Raw genomic sequence first — 24,640 nt, 5'->3', positions numbered from 1 at the left:
CTTAAATTTGAAATACATCTCAAGAACTGTCTTTGACATAGATTCCTGAAAGAGCAATGCCCTACAACTCATAAAATGCAACGTATACAAGCAGCACTTAAGAGTTGTGTGGAACTGCTTATGAAGTAAAAATAGCTAAATTCTAAGTAAATTGCTGGAGATAACATGGTTTTTCCCCTGGCACTTAAGTACTTAGTTTTTGATAAAATGGTTCTATGCAACAGATCTGTGTGGAGGCTGTAGCACTGCCCAAAGGTACTTTTTTTTTTTTTTCATGAGGCTTTCCAAATACAAAGTACTGCAAAGCTTGAGTATCAGCTAATTTAATTAAAATGAAATTTTTCACGTTTGGAGAAAAGATGCATGTTACCTATGTTCTCTGTGAGCATCCAGTCTGTAATGAAGACTGACAGATAAGTCCTGAAAGTGTTTTGTAAAAAGAAAACCATCAAGTCTGGATAGAGCTGTGATGACGGGGAGGGATTCTGTGTTTGCTTCCACTTGGCAGGACTGCATTCAGGGCTGAAAACCCCAAATACTTGTCTACTTGGTCTCCTGAAGAACAAGCACACCACCAATCACCCTTAAAGAAACCGAGCTGTTACATGACAGGAATGGAGGTCCTCAGGTGGGCTAACTGGCTAAAGATGGGAAACAGGAAGAGAAACTAGCTGATTTTTGTGGTGGAATGATGCCAGCGGTAGTGTTCTGCAGGAGTTTGTCCTGGAATAAGACACACAACTGAAGACAGTGAATCACTCTTCTTAGTAACAAATTCTTTTGTCTTAGATCAGTATGGAGTGTAGCAACACTGGCTTTATGTTGTTTAGCGATTATAAATGTAGCAACAATCCAACCAAAGTGTGAAAGGCTTTTTTAAAAAGTCAGAACAACCAAGAAAGATAAATCACTTGTATTGATTTTATTTTAGAAACATCCAAAAATAGGGCGTTTTTTTAACAAAAGCTCTTGTTCACAATACTAATATGAATCTTAATGTAACAGCGCTCAAGAGTTTTTTAAAATACACATTCACCTTTGAAAAAAGAGTTTCAAAGCAGTAAAATTCTTATCTACTGTACCTCGTTTTAGATGCAGCACTGTTACAGAAAGTTGTTGCTGGTGTTTCTTTCCCTCCAGGCAACTAATTCTTTAGGACTCTCAAAGAGAAACCATGCAAGCTAGAAATTACCTACCTAGTCTAAGCTTTTTTTGTTTCTAGAAGGAAATTAAAAACAGAGAAAGTGTTCCAGAAACGGTGTTTTGCTGATATTTCACAGTGAAAAAAGAAAGCTAATGGAGTAACCATGAGAAATTCTGCAGCCATTCCTGGAGGTAGTTAGGGCAATGCTGTTAAGATTTTGGTTTCTGTACTTTGAACTTAAAAAATGTCAGGAAACATTGCCTATACTTTTTGGAGGTTTTGATTTTAAAGCTGTTCACCTTTAAAAAAAACCTGTAAGATCTTGACTTTGGACCTAAAGGTACGTCTCAGTATGGAGAAAAAAAAAAACACAACAGTTTGATGCCTACAGGGTGGGGAGGGGGTTGGTTAAGTGTGGCACTAAAACACAACCAGTGCTCCCTACACAGGTTCTGCTAAGCCAGCTCCTGCTTAGCTTGGAGAGTGATAGAGTGAGATTGCATCCAGGTGATGGGTGTGATGTAAAGTTTGAGTGTGCAGATATACCAGAATCCTTACAAGAAAGGCCCTAATTGGAACAAAGCTTCCTGTTGCTGAGCTGCTCTCTGTCACACTAGTCAGTTTGGATTTCCTTCCATAAAAGGAATTTCTTTTTACTAAGTATCACCATAAGCACAATGCGCTGTCAGTATCTGGACTGCCTTGAGTGTCTTCTCAAAGAACATGCTAGTTTACGGATCACACGACAAGCTACGTGCACGTCTAAGCCTCTACTCATGGACTTTTTTGAGAAATGCATGGAAACCTCTGATTGCATGTGTGTACATGGAGGAGCACAGATGAGTTCGGTTTGTTTTGGAAGGAGGAGAACAGGCTCCAGTCGTACAAATGCAAACCAGCCTTGAAGGGATTCCAACATAACGTACAAACGGGTAGCCTCTGAGAGGAAGGCTGTGAATGTACTACTTTGAATTAATACATTAAGGGAAAACTGAATAAACGTGTCTGTGCTCGACCACACTTCTCAAAACAAAAATTTTCCTCAGTGCTGAAAATAAAACCATCAGGAAATAACTCCATCAGTATTGACTTCTAAAGACTCACAAACTCAACCATAAGAACTGGAAAACCCAAAAGAAATTAGGGCATAAGCTTAGATGTTACTGTCAGTGCAGAAATTTTCCTACCCTTTTCCCTTGGGACTGTCAATGCAAACTTTCAACCGTTCTTTCAGGTGGAGATCTAGTACTGGCCATCTCTGAAGGGGTGGCCAGGCTCATTTCCCACTTCCAGATGTGTAGGATATTATCATAGAAAGAACAGGTTGCTACAATGCTCATTTCTTTTGGACTGTCTGAAGAGCTGGCTGAATCATCGCTTCTGTCCAGGCTCATCCCGTTGGGTCTCTTAACTCCCGGGTCAGAGCTGCCGACTGACTCAGGGTCTCCCCCTCGGTCAGTGCCCGAACTCTCCCTTAAACCAGGCTCCCTACCCAGGTCGGGATCCCCAGACGGCTTAGGACGCGCCTCGTCTTTGAGCGGCAAGGCAGGGCCCTCGCTCTCCTCATCCAATATTACATCAAAAGTAGCTGTAGGAGACTCGTAAATTATCTTCAGGTTTCGAACCTGCAAATTCAGTCTCTCGTCTCCATCCTCTGGTCTTGCCACAAGCTCCCCCGAAGACTGGCATGTAGCAGCAGAGTCCTGGGCTGCAGACAAGGAATCCCTGGGGCAGAGTCTTGACCAGTCAGCCCCATAGGCCAAGGAATTGTGCAAGACGTAGGATGACAGGATGATACATTCCTCCATGTTCTCCGCTTTAAAAAAAATAATAATAATAATGAAATGTGCAGAAGTCAAGTTGTGAAACAGTTTGTTGCAGACTGCTTGCAAGCCATTCTAATACTGACTTTGGCACAGAATCAGAACATCCCGAGTTGGAAGGGACCCGCAAGGATCATCAGGGCCAACTCCTGGCCCACACAGGACCACCCAAAAATCGACCCTTATGTCTGAGAGCGTTGAGCTCCGACAGGCTTGGTGCTGTGACCGCCCTGGGGAGCCTGTCCCAGTGTCATACAAGAATTGTTGTCCTGCCCCACAGAACTGGTTAAGGCCTTCTTGACAAGAGTTAAGTACCCTAGGAGGAACAAGGTACTGGCTCTCCTGACAGTTCTTCAGCCACCTCTCACTAGCCTTGATTTTCCCCAGTTCAGTGAGCAGACAGGAGAAGAGGGTTTAATGTGCGTGACGTTTAAGAGCTTCATTATTCAAAATACCTAAACAGGCTCAAGAAAGACAAGACAGATCATACAGCGATCTCCAATTAGCCACAAATATAACAGATAAGATTGGTAGACCAGGTTCTGGTTATTAATAGATTGCAGATGTGTTCTTCCCAGGTGCTTTCAGCATTTGACTCTGATATTAAGTGGACATCAAGTTCCTCCCTTCCCTATACAGAAGAAATGTCATCCTCATTTCAGAAGCTGTGGATCTGCCCAAGGCCTGAAGAAGCCCAGCAATGCAACCATTTTATGCGGATTGTATTTGTAATGTAAATGCAAACAGCTTTTTAATCACATAAATACCTTCTGATTCATGCGGAGAGCTTATTCATGCTATTCTAGATGAACCAGACTGCACAGCACTTCCTTTCTGAGGCAATAACCAATTCACCAGCAGGTCAGTAACTTCTGCTGACAGTAAAGCATCACCTGATACTCACAAGAACCTCTTTGAACCACCAAGATGAACACAAACCGGAATGGTCACGTCAACAGGTAGTGCTTTTACGCCAAGGCAAACAGGCCTTGCTCCCATGAGAAGTTATGAGAGATTTACGCATGAATAATGACAGTGCCTTGGCGCAGCCTATCATGCCAACAGTGAGCGTAGGTCTGGGAAAGCTGGAAGAGTTACTTTAAGTTGGAATAAATGTTTCAAGCTATTAACAACATCTGGATCTTTCTAGCCGGCTCAGAGCTGGAGCTTCCCCATTAACTTGGAGGCAGGAGAGGAGAGCAGCAGAGCAGTGCAAGAGCATCTCTCTTCCACTGAACACTCACCCATGCTTCCACGGCAGTCCAGGATTTTGAATCCGCTCTGCATGCAGGCTGCTAACAGCACAAAATCACAAGTTGGGTGCCACTTTAGCCTCCAAACTCCACCTTCTACATGGGTGTCTGCCAGCGGCTGCTTCATGTTCCTGGTGTCCCACAACAGCACGTGCTCGTCGTAGCTGCAGATGCATCACAAATTAACATGTGGACGAGCAGCATAGCTGATTCAGTGCAACAAGTTCAGAAGAAAATTAGGAAATATCACATGCTCTTCACCTCACTGAATTTCTAAAGAAGCCACAGCTCGGAAAGCAGTAGCGCATTCAAGGTAACCGAGGGGGATAATCACACTAGTGAAGAGCAGCTAGGAGGGATTTACCTGCCAGTAGCCAGAAGATTCTCCCGGTGGGGACTGCACTGAATGCTGCACACACCCATTGAATGTCTGCAAAAGAGCAACATACAGCAGAGGGAACAGACAATGATACATGATTTGAGAAGGGGTTCTTCCTTGAATTTAAAGGATTTGGAGTGCAATTTACTGCATCAAGGTGTCTCAAGAAAGGAGAGTAAGGTGAACTCAAATTTCAGCCCACTGAAGCGCTGTCCTGGTTCCAGTTAGGACAGAGTTAATTTTCCCTCCTAGTAGCTGGTAGGGTGCTATGTTTTGGATTAGGATGAGAAGAGCGCTGATAACATGCTGATGTTTTAATTGTTGCAGAGCAGTGTTTACACCAGGCCAAGGACTTTTCGGCTTCTCGCTCTGTCCTGCCAGCGAGCAGGCTGGGGGTGCAGCAGGAGCTGGGAGGGGACAGACCCAGGACAGCTGACCCAAACTGGCCAAAGGGGTATTCCATACCATCTGGCGTCATGCTAAACAATATATAGGGGTGGCTGGCCGGGGTGGGGGGGCCGGCTGCTCGGGGATAGGCTGGGCATCGGTCAGCAGGTGGTGAGCAATTGCATTGTGCATCACTTGTTTCTTACACATTATTATTATTAATACTATTATCATTATCACTATTATTATTATTGTTATTATTATATTTCTGTCTTAATAAACTGTCTTTATCTCAACTCACCGGCTTCACTTTCCCGTTTCTCTCCCCCATCCCAGAGAGGGAGGGGGGAGGGTGAGCGAACGGCTGTGTGGTGTTTAGCTGCCAGCCGGGTTAAACCACAACAAGCGCCCAGGCAGAGTTCCATCTACACAGTCCAACAGCTTTTCCAAAGCAAAACTTCTACCCATACAGTCCCTTGGCATGAATATTTTCTAGTAATATTTGTAACATAAATTGCTCTTCAGAGCAGTTTTGCTGAGATTCTTCAGAAATTCAGCAAAACAACTCAATTCCCAGAAGACTTTACTCTCAACATTAATATTTCCATAATCCAGAGTGTTTTAAGGCTACATATAAAATTTCACTGGAAAGCTGTGCATACTGTTTTAATCATATTCTACAAAATACATATATTACCAGAAAAAAAAAATACTTTAAATGATTGAACAGTGGAGAATTTTTTTTTAAGAAAAACTTCCACAATAATATATCCAAATTTGACACACACAAAAATCCCCAAAATAGGAGCATAAATCATGACGCTTCTTTTACAAAGAAGCCATCACCATCTTCCTGTTTGGAAGCGATTCATCGATTGTTTTGAAAGACATGGAAAGAAAGCTTCAACCTGAAGCTATCCTGATGAAAAATCTGATTTCTCTCTCCACGTCCCATAGGAGGCACAAACAAGACTCCACGGTCCTTGTTCATCTCTGCATGCATGGCTTGGGAAGGGACACAACAGCTTTGGGGTCCAGCTGCAGGCATAGCTTGTTTACCTCCTGCTGGCGAAGACGGGAGCCTCTGGGCTGCACCTGGTGTCCCAGCCTTTTAGCAGGTTGTCATCTCCTCCTGCACAAAGACGAAATACAGGTACCCTAAACACCACCCAAATGACCAGAGCAAGGCACAGAAGCAAAACAGTTAACACAGAGCTAATGCTTTTCGGCCCTAGGATGTCAGAGCATTTAACAGACACACCAACTATCCTTTGAGGCTCACAGTACCCTCACCAGAGAAGAGAAGAGACATGCAGTAACAATACCCTCACTTTGCTAAGCAAAAAAAAAAAAATAGAAGCAAAAAAGACTGGACTCTAGAATCTCTCTGGCTCTCTTGCACACTCCAGCACATCACCATCTTTTTTGCCAATAGCCAGCCAAAGCACATTTTAAAAAGCAAGGTTTCTCCTAATTACCCCCAATTGCTTCCCACAAGCAAGAAGATTTTTGACCCTAGCAGAGGCCCCAGCTCTTTCAAGGAGGTGTGGTGGAAGCAGCATACCCAATCCTGGAAAGTAAAATCCCAAGGAACACACATCCCTAAACAAGGCGTCCCCTTAAAACACACCTTAATTGAGATTCCCAGTACTTACAAACCTGAATACACAATATCAGTGTTCCAGTAATTGAAAGCAGCAATCCAGGCCTCAAATTTGTGAGCTTCCCACTGGTTCAGGACATGCACAGAAGGCGCAGATTCATCTACGGAGAACAGATTCAGCTTCCCCTCTGAATCACTGCTGATCACTCGCAGAGGACACCCACTGCAGTGGAACACAGAGCAAACATTAGAAATTACTGAAACTGATGTCCCAGGAGGTTGCTAGAGTAAAAATTAGCAGCCAGAGTACAGACAGATAGCATATTTGATTCAACTGAACATTAGGAGAAACTGGTACTGCAGTGGAGGGATGCATGCATTTACACAGTTATTTTCAGCTTTCCATCTTTAAATCATCTATGTTGGTGGTGGTGCCCATTCCCTGATCTCTCAGAGGGAGCAATCTACTCACGTTCATTTGAGTGCAAGAAAAACACCTTGGGTCTTTCTTTCCCCTACGTGCTTAACCTGACTTCTCATGTGCTTGATATTAAAATTAATTAATTCCATGTGAAGAGGGATTTTTCCCCTCCACACCAGATTGACAAGGACCTCTGAGAGTCTCTTCCCTCCTCTGGAGTACAAATAAGTGGCTTACTTCACTGCTATCAGAGGCATCCAAAGCGCTAGCAGATCCTGACCATTCCTGCTCTTTTCCCATGGGACACTACTGCTGCATTTTCTAGACACAACGTACTTAAAACACCAGCAAAAGTTTTGCAGATCACAGCGCACAGATTTTAGGACATTCCCTGATGTGAACTCGATACCTTCTGACTGGTTACCTGCAATTGCAAGTACTGATTTTGGTGACTCGGGGCTTCTTTCTAGTTCTACATCATACACTACTTACTGAATCATATTGAATTTCCCAAATTTCCACACAAGAGATGTGGGGTCATCCCCTAGCCCTGCTTTCCCACTAGTTCTACAGAGAGGCAAAGGCTGCACATTCAGCTTGCAGAGGGGGTTACTCGTCTCTCAACAGACAACAGTGACAGGCTTCAAAGGGGATTTTCATCATGGCAAACATCATTCATCTTGAAGGGCAGAAGCAAGAGGAAGGTGAGATGTAAAGAAGAAAGTAGAACTGGAAATTCTACTTATTCATTAAACAACACACAAAACACATGCACATAAACAGCTTTAATTAGCAAAAGCAACCGAATGCCAGCCCTTCAACATTAAGCACAGTACTGCCTGGGCCCCCCTGCTTTCCAGCCTTACACTGAAAGCACTGCCCTTTGCTTTGCACATAACTTACAGAAAACACACACCCTACCCCTTCCAGGGGACAGCTAATTCATGTTATTTAATGCAGTGATGCCATTTCTGAAATCAAATCTATGAGAGGAAGGAGCCACTTCCAAACCAAATCTCTTCTGTTTTTCATGAAACCGCAGCTAAATTTTTTACATGGACTATTTCCTTAATCTCCCTTTTTAAGCAGAACTTCACACTGAAATGTCAACTGTTTATTAGATGGAGAAACCAAGTTGAATCCAGTGGATCGAGTTGCATCCCACTGTGGTCTTTCGTAAGAGATGTCTCTGGCTCACCTGCAGCCTTTCACCATTGCACAACCCCAGATTTGTGGTTTGATTAGGCTCTGCTCTTGTTACAGTTGCCACAGTATACTTTCTTGTTCCTTGTTACCCTTGCTCTGGAAACAGTAACTTCTAGAGAAGGTAAAGGAATGCAGTTGGCTGCAAGAATGCCTTAAGCCCCTTCCCCAAAAAAAGACACCAGTTTCATTCAACTAAAGCCTCAGCTTATATCTGTGAACTGTCACGCACAAAAAAACCTTGACAGCAGCCTCCATTTCCCATCCTCACCATTGCTCTCGTCCCGTGGACCAGTCTAAAGACAAGGCCAGACGCTGTGCACCAAGATCGACCCTGAAGCATGGCTCCAACATGCAGCTGTTCTTCTACTGGAAAGAAAAGGAAGGGGTTAAGACTGAGAAGACAGCAAGTACATAACGTGTGCTGCCTGCACATACGGTGGGTGTCTGCCAGAGACAGAGAAGCACATTAGGGTCCCACACAACGGAAGAGATGAAATGTCCCGAAGCAATGTACAATTGTTCATCACTAGCTAAAAGACAAACATTATGCATACACAGCACGCCCACCCCTTTGCTTTCCACATCCCACCAAATCCCCCTTAAATTTTGCTTCCTCTTGGTGAGCGATGAAGTTCAGAACTGATTATCCGGCTGCTGAATTCCCTTACAGACTGGTTTTCCCTTTCTTCACTCTGTGGAAATGGCTCTCTCAATTAGTCCCTTTTCCCAGCAACTCAGAAAAACCCTTCTCCAAAACTCTTCCCAGCTTTTAACAACGTTGCACCTTCTGCTTTCCCTGCTGGAGAGTAAAGATGGACTAACTGGTAACAGTTTCCAAGTCCTGCTGTTGCTCTCCCCATGCCTTCACCTCCCACACCCTGCATGTGGTAGAGCCCGGTCAGTCTTTCTTGGTGCCATGAACAAGTTTGTGGCATTTATGAGAAACATTAGCAGAAGACAAAAGAAGCATTAATAAACAAACAACAACAACAACAAAACTAAGGCCACTGAGAAAGCCCTGAAAACCATATACCTTCCCTGCAAAGTCCCTGAGCATTGCTAATAAATCTAGAGCCGTATTAAATCTGAGTTAAAAACAGGTTCTGCATCAGCAGGCGTTACAGCCACCTACCTCGCTTCCAGTCAGGTGGCAGAACTCCACGGCCCCTGTTGAGTTTGCAATGCCAACCATGGGATGTTCTGCAACTGGAACATGGCACCTAAAAGATGCAACAGTTCAACAAGTCTTGAGTGTACATCTGTCTTGAGTTTAAGCAAGATAGCAGAGTCATAATATTTATCCCAGGATGCAGAAAGTGGTACTTGATCAAAAAATTTCATGAAGAAAACCTGCGGCTCAAAGTTCCCACAAGCCTGTACCAGGGGGAAAATATTATACATATGGGGGAAATCTAAGATATATCATTATATAGACAAACGACGTCCAAAGTCTCTGACAAGCTGCTCATAAGCAATCCAAATAATTTAACAAAGAAACGAGCAGAGTCTTTGCTCACTGAAGTGAACTGCTTCCCTCCGAGAAGTCAGGGACAGTTCAACTAATAAACGTGAACTTTGCTGCCATGCCAATGGCCAAAAAGGGACCCCAAAGCAGCAGACCCCACTGTGGTCGCCAGCTGCTGCGAGCTCCAAAGCCTTGCCGGGCCAGCCTTACCACTTGATATCTAGGATGGCGGCGGTGTCTATCCTTTGGATTTCGGTCAGCGGGATGTAAGGCTGCTCCTCGTTGTAGTGGTACAGGTAGAGGCGCCCTGTCCGGTCGCAGGCCTCGTTGCTTCCTCTGGAATCACTCTACGCCAAGAGTTAGGAAGAAAGAACCGTGCTTAGCGGCACCTCTACCTCCTCCACACCTCCCCGCACCAGGACCGGGACCGCTGGTAGGAAGAGCACGGCACAGGGCTCCCGTTTTGAAGCCCCCTCCTGAGGACCGCGCAGCGCCGCCGGGCCCCCGCTCCCCACACGGCGCCCGCTCCCCGCGGCCCCCCGAGCCCGAGCGGGGCCCGGCTGAGGCGGGTGCCCCCCCCCCCCCGACCCCCCGGCGGGCTCACCGCGGCGGGCGGGCGGAGGTGGTAGGTGCCGCAGGCCAGGATGCTGTGCCAGCCCTCCACCGGGCACCACTCCACGGCGTCGGCGCTGAACTCCGTGTCCACCACCTGCAGCGTCCTCGTCCGGCACGGCGCCGCCATCTCAGGCCGCCCGCATGCTGCGCCCGGCCGGCCCCGGCAGCCGCGCTCCTCCGCGCCGCGGCGGGGCGGGGCGGGGCGGGACGGGGAGGATCCGCCGCCCGTCTGCTTCCCGGTCAGCGGGGCGGGACCGGCCCCGGGAGGGGAGCCCCGGGCCCCGCAGCCCTCCGAGGGGCGCCGAGAGCGGCCCCGGGCTCCTTCTGCGCCCGCGGGGCTCCCAGCACGGCGCGGCCCTTGGCAGGGCTCCGAGGGCCGTGCGCGAAGGGCTCTCGTCCCTAACGCCGAGGGGAAGCCGGCGCTACCCCGCTTCGTCCTCTCGGCCGCTCCAGCGCCCCTGAAAACCTCCCTCTTCTCCCCTTTGCCCATCTGTGCTCGGACGTTCCTCAGCTGCTGCAGGCCCCGGCTGGATCCCGTTGTCCTCTGAGCCTCTCCCCTGCCCCTACGGTCCTGAGACACGCGTGAGGCCCACACGGCCGCACACCACCCTGCCCACCACCCCGCTGGGTTCTTCGCCCAACAGATGTCCCTGTGGGCCCATTCCACCAGCCAAAGGGCTCGCTCCCAAAGCACTCGGCTCATCCTGCGGTGCTTCCCCAAAAGTAATACTTTTATTGATGCCAGGTTTTGTCTGTCTACCAGTCGGCCTCATACGGTCTTTCCCAGTTCTTCACTCAGCCTCTAGTATTGCTATTACCCTGAAGAACCTTGTGAGCAGATGTTATCACCTTCCTGATTCATTACTTTTTCACAATTATTTTCTAATATATTGAGCATACAACTATTGGCTTCAGAAAGAAAAAAAGTCCCTTTAACTCTTTCTTTCCTGTCTTTTAACCCACTGTTTGCCCATGTGAGGACCCTCCCCCTTTCCTTCTTTTCTTCCTTTAAGTGCCTTGAGCAAGGTTGATGGTCAAGCGCAGTTGGGGAGCCCAAGCACAGCAGCCAAATCCTCTTTATCCCCTGCTTGTTGATGCCCTTAAAATAATCCAAAGAGGCTTTTGGAGCAGGACTTGCCTGTACAAATCTGTGCTGATTCCTCCCCAGTATTTAGCCATTGATGCTGCGTTGTAGCATCCGTGAATTTGCTAAGGGAAAGTGCTGCACTTTCCAGCTGTATTTTGCCTCACCTGCCCCAAAAGTCATCTCAGAAGCTGTTATCACACTTGTGGCTGGTACCACGGACAAGGTTGCACATTGCAGATGGTAACTCAGCTTATCCATCCTTGAGTTCCCTTAGAGCTCGTAGGTGGCATTGTCTGGTCCTGGCAACTCGCTACTGCTCATTTCATCCGAACTTCAATCTCTCTGAAAAGCACTTCAGTTTTAAGCAGATTCTCTGATGAGCTCCCCATATGGAAGCATTCCTGTGTGAATTCCCTCAGCTCTTACACAGTGAACACACCTGTAAACAATTCACTTGTTTTTGCCTCCTGGATCTTCAGGCCAGACCTTCCCTTTACTGTGCATCATGTCTGACTCGGGCAGTCTCCCTGCTCTTGGTGTTTCAATCTTACTTGTGTTTTATAATTTGAACATTCTTCAAGTTCCATTTTCCTTTGTGTTATTTTTTTCCTTCACATTTAACCTGCCAAATGTTATTCTTCCCATCTTCTGCACTTGGACACAAGTTCAGTTTATAAAGGATTTCTTCTTGCTCTGAGAGCATCCCACGCTCTGCTGTTTAATCACACCAGCCTCCTCTTGTCCTCTCTCAAGCCTGTTTTGATAGGTGGTAAACATTGGTTCCCAGCCCCAAGGCAATGTCTTACACCATTTCCAGGCCACCTGCGAGTAGTTAATTCTTTGAACTGCCCTTTTTCCTTCACCAGTTTCATTTAAAAATACGTCATCACCACAGAGGAAAACTTAAAAGTATAACCCCATGGGTGTATTAAAGGGTCAAATATCAGAAGGTGAACACTGCCTGCAATACGTTATTTCAGACTCTGTGTTCCTTAAGCCAGGTGTCATTTCTATCAGTCTGAATTGTGACTTTTGAGTGTTTGGGACAGATAGGCAGTACCACCCTACCTAGATACGAAGAATACCTGGGGTGGGAAGTATCAACATTTGGTGTGCTTACACGTGTGTACACCGTTGCGTTGCTGTTATCAGCAACTCTGCAGGCTCCTGACATGCGCTGGATTTGCCACTTTACAACTGTGACAAAAATCTTTCTTTGGACTCTCTTAAAGGGCCCCAGAGCCCATGGCTTCTGGAGCTGGCCACCAGAGACACTCACCCTTTCCTGGGACTTGAGGCAGACCAGGGCGACCCACCAGCAGGAGACCTGCCAGCCATGGATGAGCTGCACAAGATGCCACATGCATTCGCAAGGGCCTGCGAGTAGCAGGCAACACGGCTGGTGGCGAAGGACTGTGTGCACCTGGACCACAGCCTTCTGCCTCCTGAAGACCACACCAGTCATCAGATCCTCAAACAACTTGCCAGGCACCACAGTTTAAAGACTGTCAAAATCCCTGTAGCCACTTCCATCCTTTGACACAAGGCGGGTTTGGAGTCAACGGCTGCACTCAGTTTAGTACCTCTGTTATCTCATCCAGCCTTCCAAGGTGCTCAGGCAGTACTGTCTCATCCAGGCAACTCGTTACCTGGTTGATGGTCTGACAGACCTAACCCAGTGACCACACTCCCTCCCCCATTCACCAGGATCAGGATTGCCCCAAGCACCCACCCACCACCCTATTTTTGCGCTCCTTAGCATGAGTCCCACCCTTCCTTCATCTGCTGCTCAAGAGAAATTTACACTTCGCCTCATCAAGACTTCATCCAGTGTTTGCCTTTTGTTTCTCCACTTACAACTAACCATGGCCATTTTCCCTGCTACATGCTGCAGAAGTGTTTAAATGCTCCAAGACCGCACTTCATTTTGCTAATCATAATTACTGCCAGTACAACGAAAAACTGGCGTGTTAAATACCAGCTTGTTAGAAAGGCAAGAGTCAATGCCCTTTTCAGAGGATTACCCTGAATAAAAACAACCTATTCCTTTTGTCCCTTTTTATATTTAAAAACTGTACAGTTCATTTAACTAATTGAACGTTTCCTTAAAAAAATCTTCTGCTATAGAAAAGTTTGATTAGGTCCTGCTCAACTTCTTCATCCTTTGGGGCATTTTAGGCTGCCTAAACAGAAAAGTTACGGTATAACCAGGAATCAACAGTTGCAACCTTACAAGGTATCTACCAAGTGCACTGCCAGCAAGGAACTTCAGAGGTTATTTACTAAGATGCTTAAAGGCAAAGTACAAAAACCCACCCAAATACTCATAATTAAGAGCTTCCTGTGCAGATATTAGAAACAGAATAATGCAAGTCCACAGCAGCCTGGTTGTCTAACAGATGGCATACAAGCAAGACCAGCATTGCGACACAAAGTGGCAAAGTGAATCTTGATTGGAAAACAAATTTATCAGCTTTCACAAAAAAAAAAACAAACAAACTTTTGAACACCTATTTCAATAAGCATTTGGAGAAATGCTCTGCATTAAGAACTCAGCAGCTCACATTCTTCCAACTGCAAAGCAAGACTAACACCTGGTACTAACTTATCCACTTAGTTCTGCAGGAAAATCACTTGACACTCCTTAAGGAAAAATGAGAAAAGAAATCAGATTATACACGACAAAACATCTGGAAAGAAAAACAGGCATGTACTCTGCAACTCAAATCCTCCTCCCGTATTATTTTACTTATTACTTCATAAAAAAATCAAAGTGATTCTTGGTTTGATGGTATCTCTTTAAAAACAAATAAATAACTCAAATCACCAAATATTAGATCATTTAAGCGTATCTGCACATCACTATTTGCTATGCTTACAGGGAAGCCACGAAGGCAACCACATCCACACACGGCTGACAACCTGAGCTCCCCTACAGCTACTCTATATACAAAGGTTTTGTAATAAGAAAGCCAATTCAGCTTTCTAAAAATACCGGCCGCTTACAGCACGATCTGAAGCACCCTTCTCCGACGGGAGCGGCACTACAGCTTGCCTGCACGCCGGGATCCCAGATGGTCCCTACACCGTGTTCCAGTTTCTGGTGCGCTGGTTCCTACTGAGTAGGTATCTGCAACATCCAAGTGTGACTGCGCTCTGAAAGCAACTGGAAGGGAACAGGAGAAAACTAGAGAGTAGACAGTGATTCATTCCAACCTTTACTTTGTTTGCCTTTTTTTTTTTTTTAAATATAGCTTCCATGCAGAGTTCTCCAGAGCAAGTGCTGATGTTGGAGCCTGCCTCCTGGCCTTGGCACAGCCACAGATACTTCTAGCCACATGGGAGGAAAAGCTTTTGCTACATGACTTTTTTTTTTTTTTTTAAAACTTTTAGGCCAACAATGTGTTCTCATCTGCACATTACAGTTAATGAGTCCTATCAAGAATTTCTAACAAAAACTGTACATGAGTTTACAAACGTATTAACATATAAATAATGAGAAGCTTCCTGCCTGGAGCCTCCACAGTAGTCTTTTTGCTTGAGAATATAATACTGGAAGGGTAGACCCAATCCCTTTCCACAGCACCAGTCAGAGCCGGCTTAGTCCAGTCAGCTGTTCTGCTCAAGCATCACAGGGATTTTCTTCTTCAGTGCCTCTGGCTTCAATAAGCAGTCTGTCATTACTGTGCAAAAGCAAGAGTCCAATGCCTTTGAGAAGGAATCCTGCTGCTAAGAGGCCTGTGCCACCCGGTCATCGCTCCGGTCCGAGCTCTTGCTGGAAGGTCCGCTTCTTCTCCCGACAGTGTTTCTTGTGAGCAGGCCAGTCCTTCTGCTGGCATTGTGACCCGCAGTACCTTGCTACCTGGCATCGGCCACAAATGTTGAATTCACGTAACTAGGAAAAACAACACAGTGTTAGTGAGCCTAACTGAGCACTCAACAAATGCTGAGCAGGCCAAAATCATTATCACAAAAGCAAAGCCCTTCTTATACATAGATAAGGATGCGTGTCTGACAGAGGTACAGCCCTCAGACATCTCATTCTGTACAAGCCTTGAACAAGACCTTATGATGCTTCATCTCATCTAGCTACAGAAAAGTAGCAGAACCAGCTTTCCTCCCACTGAATAAATGCCATGCAACTTCATCCTCTTCTTATGAAGGGCCAAGCATGGGTGGTGGGTTTGTTTTTTTTTTTTTGATTCTACTACTGCCCAAAGCCTTACAATGCTTTCTCCTCATAGGAGAAAGGAGCCTCATATAGCTCCTTCAAGTTCCAGGTCACTAGACACCTGGAATGCTTCCACCTGTCTCTTCATACACATTGCAGCAATTATACTCCTCCCAGTAAACCGCTAGGTCATTTCTTGTTCCAGTTCCAAACAACGTTCTCTCAAACTGACAATTAAAGTCTCATCTTTCCTCCACAAAGCCTTGATAAAGTACTTCTTTATTGTATATTCATGAAGAACTTGTAAGAACCTTAATCATACCAGAAAAGATTCATGCCAAAGAAAACCTGACCTAAAGAGAACTATTGTCTTTAGCAACTCAATGGACTACGCAAAGCGTTATATTTTAAGGAATAAGCCCCTGGATGCACAAGGTAGCCTGAGCCACTACATGCTTACTTCCAACATTTTTGAACACACCTGTTTTTCAATCATTGTGCATGGGGGGTAGTGACATTCATAATATGTGCATGAGTTCTCTTCCTCCTCCACAACATCCCCATTAGCGTTGTAATATCGTGTTACATTCAATACAGGAAATTGCTCTTCTATAGGATCTGTAGGAAGCTGTTGGATTGCCAGCCAATACAGACTTTGTTCCCTTTAAAAAAAACAAGTCCACATTCAGTCCATACATTCATAATAAGCATACGGGGAAAATAATTCCGATTTCGTTAACAGAGTAGGTAAGGTTAACACAAATCCTTTGAGGGTTACTCTAACCTAAAAAAAATATTTAAAAGTATCTCATGAAACTTACACCAAGAAATTTGTATCAAGCAACATTGTTTCTGGGTAAATGGCTCTAGGTCTGTTCTGTGCTCTTGAACCCCCAGAACCACGTGAGCATAGCATCACTGCTATTCAGTACCATTCACTACATATTCTTAAAAGCATTGTAACAAGCTCTTACGGGCACTGCAGGTGTTTCAAGAGAAGCTTCTAGTACAACACAGAAGTTTCTAGTATGGTCTGGGCCTCTCACCAAAAAAGAGCATAGCTGGGTTATATCACCACAGGTGAAACAAACCCACCCTACCATTAGTTTGATGCACTGTAACATCAGTGCAGTGCAACACGTAGGAAGTTCCCACGATCTACAGCGAACGATGACAGAAGCTGTTCCAAGGAACTCATTTTAGTTTTAACCTAACTAAACTATTCCAAGTATAAGCATTTTGCAGCTGCTGGTTTTTACAGGCTGCGTTAGTATGTCAGTGCCTGAGGATGAGACATACGAGCCAGTAAAAACTGCAGACTGAATTCAGCATGCCCAAATGCCACCACTCAAGCAGAAGGGAATGCAGGTTTACTATTTTACTGCGGTGACATCTGGCAGAGCAGGACCTCCACATAACACCATGGGGTTAGATTATCTCTTCATAGCTAGCATGGTCAGCATTAACTCTGGTCCCCAGTAAGAACGCTGAGACAGTGATGCATAGGCAGCCCAAGGTCAAACAAAGAGGCTCTGCCAAGATGAACACCGCTACATGAAAGAGACAAAATAATTTATTTTTTATTATTATTTTTTCGATGGTGTCCCCCTGCCAAATATTGACATACCTTTGTTTACTAGAGATATCTTCAGCTTTGGGTTTCCACCCCCAAGGAACTAGGCGCAGATTGTCTAGGCGGTTGTCCACGGTCACTGAGTTCAGATGTACCACCTGAAATCCTGGAGCAATGCCTCCCCGGTGTCTCTCCCTGGAGGAAACAAAACCAGCTTGAAGCTCAGTGACGAAGAAGACTCCACAACCAAAAGTAAAGAATGATACCAATTCCAGAAGACATGCTGCCTTCTAGGCTGCTGCCTGCTGTCACTGAAATAGGAACAGTAAAACTCAGGTTGTCAACAGACTGCAGTGGCTATTTCACATGTATCAGCTCCCACAAGAACGAGATTTGTTCCAGGAGATTATTTCCATTATAAATGAGTTGATTCTGTCAAGACAATCATGTCAAGACAATCAATTTTAATTGTAAGAATATTGCAACAGAAGTTCCAGAAACTACCGTTCAAGTTTATGCAACAGCACCTACGTACTTATTTCAACAGCGCAGACTTGAAAGGAGCTAATAGTTTTATTATTTTAATAGGATTTTCTATCAGACGTTTACATGCAAGTTTGGCACAGGTGTGAGTCAGTTTTTCATTTACTATGGATGTCTCTTAAGCAACAGGACAGAGGTTTCACCAGTGGGTAGGCAAACGTTCATTCTTCAGACTAATTATGCACAACACACAGAAAGCCTGCAATGAATCCACAATTGACCAGGAGACATCTACTGAAACTTACCCAAACCAAAGCAGGACAGCTGCACATTAAGTCATACCAATTTTTCCCTATTGCCTTGTAACAGATTTCATTTCCCAATCCACCTACTTCTCAGCTCTCCTCTCCCTATTTAAGTTTCAAGCCCACTGTCAAATGCTCTCGTGCTTAGGCCAGCCCCCATACTGCTTCTTTTGGGGATCCCCATCCAAATACAAGGTCTGCACAGAAATTGCGCCCTGGTACATCTGCTACGCCACAACTAACTTTACAGCACAACGAGAACATAACCAGCGGCTATCAAGAAGGGTAACGTCAAACTGACAGCACTCTCTGAAGGTTACCAAGCATTTCCTTCGAGGAGACCGCTCCAACAGCCACCGACAACTTTACCCAAGCCTCATTCGGATGCTGCTTCCAGCTCAGTGCTTACTGAACATTTCAGTTCAAAGGGCTCGTTCAATTTTTAAGAGATAAGGAATTCAACCTGGGTGAATTGTATAATTTCCTTTACAAAGTTCTAGCATTAGGCAGCAGAAGAGGGAAAAAGCACTCTAGCTTGTAGGCAGAACTATTTTTCTTGTATTGGCAGTCCTGCATGAGGGCAGAGTATGCAGCTACCTGACAGGGAGCCTTTCAGGACTCCATAAACCAGGAGGAGCTCTCCTGCTTGAAGTTAGAAGGAATAAAATCCTTCATTTGGGAAAAGTGCACACTGTGGAAAGGAGTCCGCTGAAAGGCCCTAGAGGAGGGAGAGATTTTGAGTTGTCAAATGCTACAGGAGGATCTGGCAAAGGAAATCAGAAGCCCCGAAAGCTCGAAGTGAGAAGCACGAAAGCACACCAGCTCAGACAGATGAAGGTAACCACTGATCGGATACAGAGACGGGGAAGGAGTTAATGTTCGTTAGACCAAGACTAGGACAGAGTGCCAACAAGAGACAGGAGGGATAGATACAAATGAGAAATCTCGGAGGAAGAGACTAGCACAGAGAAAGAGCAAACTGGAAGAAGGAAGGGGGGAGACCAAGACCAAGTTCAGAAACTTTTTTGAAATGGATTGGATAATAAGAGTTTAAGAAAGGTCCAAGCTGGGGAAGGAGAGGGTTACAAGAGATTGTCAGGGACACCAGTACACCGTGTGCCTACCCCTGCTCCTCCAACGCCTGCATCTGCACCCATGACTCCCCCCACCCCCAAAGTAAATACCAGTAAGATCCACAAGCAGAGCCTGTCTTCCTCTTTGTATAAATCCACATCTACATCGCTGTCAGTTCTTCTACTACCTCAAGTGGCAAAAGTCTCAAAGGGAAAGCAGAAATTGGCCTTGCCGATGACCAGGAAAAGCGTTAGCCCAATAGCACTTGACTGAGATGCCACAATTAGCACTAGCAAATTCAGGACAGTCCCTTTTCTCTGTGCACAATTGAGCAACCTCTGGATGCACAAGTATGTGTCACTCCTCTCCCTCAAACTGTGCTTCACAAGCGTGCAGCATGGACTACCTCCGAAGTTAAGCAGAAATGTGCAGTGCAGGACAGGCCGATGGAAGAACCCTGCCTTCTCCCTTGTGGATGGGAACACAGAAGATGGGTTCATCAGGCAGCCACCTCTGCCAGGGCCACAGCTTCTGCCTCCCCGGCACACTCAAGTGCCTACAGCATATCAGCAAAGCCACTTAAAGCAAAACTTTTCAGAGAATTAACCGTACACTGCAGTTCTTCTTTCCCCTTGCTAACTGGAGAGCTGAGGCCTGTAACAGAAGTGCCAAGCACAGGCAACAGCAACTCGAGTCAACGGGAGCCCTAACTGCGGAGGTTTCAGGCGCTATAACTGTAAGCACACATATATATATATATATAAAAAGGCTTGGATTTTTTTGGACACAGCTAGTGATACGTCTGACTAATCTCCTAACACTTCCATTCCCCAGGGAACATTACTACACCCAGACAAAAGATGGCAAGCTAGGATCGCTAACCAGGGAGCAGGGCTGGAAGGCGACAGGCCAACTCTGCAGGTACCCAGCCAGAGACATTCACATCGTGCTTCAGAGGGGCTGAACGCGCACCCTGAAAACAAAACAAGCACAAGAGAGGCTGCAGAAAGTTCTTCCTGAAAGAATATTTGTAGCAAATATGGGTGCATTTCAGAGAGTGGCTCCCATCTCATACTGCAGGTCACTCTGCACGGGTTGGCAGGAGAGCTCTGGGGGAAGAGTGGGTGAAAGTCCCCATCACCGCTGCAGCTTTGGTAGCAACAAGCTTCCAAATGTGGAGGCCTTACTACATGAACAATAACAGCTGCTTAACTAAACTGAAATAAAGAAAACAGCTTTACTTGCAAAAGTATCCAACACATGCACACTCATTGTATCTCAAGCCAAAGGACAGAATCAGGCTTTCAGAGCAAGCACATTTTTTTGGGGGGGGGCAGGGAGGCAGTGAACATGGGACACACATGGGATTGGTGGGGGAAACACTTAAGTTACACAGTTAAACTCTTCTACCTGCAGTAACTCAATTTCTTTGCTTTTACTTTACCCAGAAAGCCAGGCTGGCACCAGCAGAGCACACCACTACTGCCCATCTCTCCTGCCTTTTGGAGGCCTCCAAAACCTTGATCACTGCTCCAGCTCACAAAGGGAAGGACCTTCCACTAAAACACTTCAGGTTTGTTTTCAGAACAGCCCCCAGCACAGGTAAGTAAAACTGAACAGCGTGTGTGTTCTGTTTAGGAGGGCCGGTAACTACACAGCACCCGTAGCCAAAAGGCTTTCTAAAGATACAAGGAATACTAAGCTGCCTTGCGTTACCTTGTAATTAAAGATCACAGCAAAACGTAGATCCTCAAAGGGATCAAACTGACTTACAGAAACAGTTGAAATACTCAGTATTTCCTAGTGAACTAGTCTGACTTTGCAGCTTCAGACCTGCAGATCTGCTTGCACGACAGTTACACCCTGCCTCTCTGACTTACAAGAAATCCCTACTGCACAAAATCTCTGTTTTTTAACACACCAGCATATGCTGAAGCACGCACATAATTTTAATTACCTAACTGAACACGTTAGGTTTATTTCCTAATGTAAGTAAAACTAACCAGAAGAGGCAATGACTGGGCTGTGTAATAAGCAAACTGCTGGACTGTCATCACCTACACAGCCTGCAACAGTCAGCTGGAATAATTTTCAGGTACTGTTAGTGCTACTTGCAGACTGCAATTATTACTGTATGAGGTTCACAGTTAGCAGAAGCTGACAGTCTGATTTATCCCGCATACTGTAGCCAACCTCCTAGTAATTTTCACCAAAGTTATGTGTACAACAAGATTAAACATTAACAGATGCAGGTTAAAATCCTTATTTAATGAGCAGATTAAAAATAATAATAATAGTCCCCGACAGTCTTCCCGACTCCCTCCCTCTTGTACAGGGACTAAGTTGGGGAAGAAGAAACCTGGAACAACGAGGAAAGCACAGCTAAATCTTGGGCACTGTGACTTCTAGTTGTAGTTTACAGAACTTAATAGAAAGCATGCTTATTTTCTCAGAAAAGACTTTTTAAGACAAATAACAGATCTCTTTAGCATATCCCGTCTTTTCTACAAAGCCACGAAGAACACGCTTAGTGCACCGTAACAGCTCACTGGATGACAGTCGGCCTCTCAATCTCAACGGCAGCTACAAAGGATTACAAGCAATGACTCTTGGAACATGGGAAATAAGACACAGCAGCTGACAGGAAACAGAAAAACTAACAAAAATCCCTAAAGTTTTAGCTTATCAGAGGTTCCCTCTCTCCAGTGGCCTGTCACTTCTCAGACTTACCTGCTTCTCACAGGACAAAAGAAGCCCAGAAGATAGGTCTCTGCCTGTTAATTTAAATGGAGCCAGTCTCCTGTCCACCTCCAACTGAAGCATTTCTCAGGTCTGAGCAAGGGTCCCTCTGAATAATACTCACCTGTAACCGTTTTCCCTGGCAATACTGTTTTTACAGAGCCTCAATAAGACTGTATCAAGATCTAACAGCACCCACTGCGCTTGGTTCTAACAGAGAACAGCTGCAAGCCTCCTGAGAAGACTTGAAATACCAAAAGCAGAGAAAGACCCCACATACACGACGGGGGCAGCAAGCTGCACCCCGTGGTTGGCTCTCCTCACGATACCCACCAAAGCAGCTCATGCAGCAGGCGGCCGGATCCCCTTCCACGGTTTTTATCAAATGCATAAGCAAATATTTTAGCACCATTTCCATCAGCATCTACCTCCATGCGAGCCTAGAGAAAAGGGAAAGGCTGTGAGAACATCCAATGCTAAGCAGAGGAGCACGGGCTCTTTTGGGACAGGGATAAGGGAAGGACCCAACATTTCACACTCGTCTCCTACAGATCACTTGACCGCCATGGAATCCCAGCTGTTTTGGACCTCCAGCAGAAACAAACCTCTACTACTGCGGTTTGGGAAGACGTAAAGGGAAGGGGAGGACGGAGGCTCTGCACAGCAGGAGTCCCGCTTGGGCTAAGACCAGCGGGAACTTAGTGGTGAGCCCGTGGGGCCATCATCAGTCCTCCGCACCAGCAAACTGCCACGGCTTCGTGCCTGGTGCTGCCCTACACCAACCTCATTAGGGGTTGCTGGTGCAAGCAGCAGTCCTGCCCTCCTTCCTCGTGCTAGCGCTAACGCTCACGGACTGACCCGTGCTAAGGACCAGACCCCGTTAGCGCACTCGTTGCGGTGATACGTGCTGGCAGTGAATCACCCCCATAGAGGAACGGGTGAGCTCGGTGGTTTCTGGCAGCAGCGCTGCCGCAGCACTCGGGCTGCTGAGCACCGGGCGCTGAGCATGGGGCGCGCCCTGCTCCGACAGGGCCGTGGTTTCGGGGGGCTTCGCAGTCGTGAGCCCTTTCCCTTGCTAAGTCTCCGCAGAGGACGCTTCCCCCTGTCTACAGACATCAGAAAAAGTTCCCCGGCCCCACCACGCGTTACCCCAGGAGACGCTCCCCGCCCAGAGCTACGGGAGAGGGAAACCTCCCGGCTCCGGCAGGGCAGCGAGGGCTTCGCGAAAGGTGCGCGGGGAGCGGGCTGGGGGCGACAAAAGGCTGCAACCGGGGCTGCTGCAGGGACCGGCCGGGGGGCCTCGGGGGGACACCGGGGGGGGGAATACGGGGGGTCGGGGGGACAGCGGAGGGGCCCCGGGAGCCACCCGCGCCCGGTGCTCACCTCGAAGGAGTAGCTCTCCACCAGCGGGATGTCCTGCTCGTCGATCAGCGTGTACTTGGTCTGCAACACACAGCGCGCCCTCAGCCAGGCCGCCGGGCCCGGCCTCCCCGCCCCTCCCGCGGCCACCGCCACCGCCGTGCCCGGTCCCGCCCGGTCCCTCCCCGGCCCCGCTCCCGGTGCCCTCCCCCCGCGGCCGATCCCGGTCCCGGTCCCCGCTCCCGGTCCCGCTCCCGGTCCCGGTCCCGGTCCCCGCTCCCGCTCCCGCCCCCCGCCCCCTCCCGGTGCCCGCAGGCCGCGGCCGGGCTCGCACCTTGCCGGCCACCCGGCCGAGCCGCACGATGCCCAGCTTGAAGTCGGTCATGGCCGGGCCGGGGCCGCCGCCGCCGCCTCCGCGCCCCCCCCCCCCGCGCTCTCCGCCCGGAGCGGGCCCCGCCGCGCCGCTGCCACGCGCCGCCGCCTCGCGCACACCCGGGGGGCGGGGCGCCGCGACCCCGCCCCCCCGCGGCCGCCCGGCCAATAGGAGGCCGCGACGCCTCCGCGTCGCTCTCGCGACGCCGCCGCCTCGTCCAATGGGCGGGCGGCGCGGCGCGGGATCGCGTGGGGAGGGAGGGGGAAGGGAGGGAGGGAGGTGCGGGGAGCGCGCGGGAGAGGAGGGAGAGGGAGGGGGCGGGGGAAAGGGGACGCGGGCGCTGACGTCACGTTCGCGGGAAGCTTTGTGCCGCCAACAGGGGCGAGAGCGCGGGGCGGGGGGGGGGCCTTAAAGGGGCCGCGCGCCGAGGGGGCGGCGGCTGCTGCCCGCCTCTGACAGGCGGCCACCCGGGGCCGTTGCCTGATGTTAAAAATAAATAAATAACCCCGAAACACCCCCAAAATAAACCCAAACCACCACAGCCCCGTGCTGGAGCGCGCTCACCGCCCGCAGGGCATCTCCCAGGGCCATTTCCCCTCGTTTCGGGGGGCTCCCGGGGGAACTTCTCCTCACCGCGGGGGCTCCCGGGGCCACCTCCCCTCGCCTCGGGGCTCCTCGGCCGCCCGGCTCCCGGCAGCGCCCAGGCCTCGGCGCCGCCGCGGCCCCAGCCCGCCGTGGCCGCGCTGCCCCCGCCGCCACCCGCACCCGGCCGCAGGGACGCTGGCCAGGGCCGAAAGCCCGGTCCCGGTTTCACAAGCTGAGGGAAGCCGCTGCAGGGTGCCTGCCCCCCAAAATGCTGGGTCAAAACGCAAAGAAACGCGTGAAGCAGGCGGGGACGGGCCGTCTGCCATGCGGTCGCCTTCGGGCAGGACGGGACGGCCGTGCCCTGAGCACACGAGCAAGGGAGCTGGGCTGCGGCCGGTGACCCGACCGTCCCCGGGAGACAAACGTTACATCTAAAGGCAAGTCTTGGGGAAAAAAAAATGAGTCCTTCGTTCCTGTGGTGGAGCGCTGCCACAGATGCCTCGAGACGGTGAGGATGGACCCAAGAAATCAGACAGACAAAGGTGCGTGGAGCAGTCCGCCACTAGCTGCTTGGCCCACGAGATGCTGGGAGAAC

General features: G+C 48.0%; 2 protein-coding genes across 2 annotated transcripts; both read right to left on the bottom strand.

Moving 5' to 3' along the window:
- Window positions 1–905: 905 nt before the first annotated feature.
- On the bottom strand, window positions 906–10,508 carry DPH7 (diphthamide biosynthesis 7). The gene is made up of 9 exons (XM_083807292.1): window positions 10,286–10,508; window positions 9,892–10,028; window positions 9,349–9,436; window positions 8,485–8,579; window positions 6,646–6,812; window positions 6,046–6,118; window positions 4,585–4,650; window positions 4,212–4,384; window positions 906–2,960 (listed from the first exon to the last, which is right to left on the bottom strand). Exons 1-9 carry the CDS (start codon window positions 10,421–10,423, stop codon window positions 2,350–2,352), a joined length of 1,548 nt encoding a protein of 515 aa, XP_083663418.1. The 5' UTR covers window positions 10,424–10,508; the 3' UTR covers window positions 906–2,349.
- Window positions 10,509–14,588: 4,080 nt separating this feature from the next.
- ZMYND19 (zinc finger MYND-type containing 19) lies at window positions 14,589–23,591 on the bottom strand. The gene is made up of 6 exons (XM_083807299.1): window positions 23,422–23,591; window positions 23,112–23,171; window positions 22,062–22,168; window positions 17,182–17,322; window positions 16,036–16,216; window positions 14,589–15,278 (listed from the first exon to the last, which is right to left on the bottom strand). Exons 1-6 carry the CDS (start codon window positions 23,470–23,472, stop codon window positions 15,135–15,137), a joined length of 684 nt encoding a protein of 227 aa, XP_083663425.1. The 5' UTR covers window positions 23,473–23,591; the 3' UTR covers window positions 14,589–15,134.
- Between the last annotated feature and the right edge of the window lie 1,049 nt (window positions 23,592–24,640).

The sequence above is a fragment of the Anser anser genome, assembly GCF_964211835.1.
Source record: "Anser anser genome assembly, chromosome: 21".
NCBI classification, from domain to species: Eukaryota; Metazoa; Chordata; class Aves; order Anseriformes; family Anatidae; genus Anser; species Anser anser.
This window is presented reverse-complemented; position numbering and strand designations above follow the sequence as displayed.

Coding starts and splice junctions, on each gene's coding strand:
- ZMYND19 (XM_083807299.1), bottom strand. CDS start 23,472: ATGACCGACTTCAAGCTGGGCATCGTGCGGCTCGGCCGGGTGGCCGGC. Junction 23,172..23,421: donor TCGGCCGGGTGGCCGGCAAG/GTGCGAGCCCGG, acceptor TGTGTGTTGCAG/ACCAAGTACACGCTGATCGA. Junction 15,279..16,035: donor GCACAATGATTGAAAAACAG/GTGTGTTCAAAA, acceptor TGTTTTTCCTAG/TTACGTGAATTCAACATTTG.
- DPH7 (XM_083807292.1), bottom strand. CDS start 10,423: ATGGCGGCGCCGTGCCGGACGAGGACGCTGCAGGTGGTGGACACGGAG. Junction 6,119..6,645: donor CACTGATATTGTGTATTCAG/GTTTGTAAGTAC, acceptor GTCTTTGTGCAG/GAGGAGATGACAACCTGCTA. Junction 4,651..6,045: donor CCCGTCTTCGCCAGCAGGAG/GTAAACAAGCTA, acceptor GCTCTTTTGCAG/ACATTCAATGGGTGTGTGCA.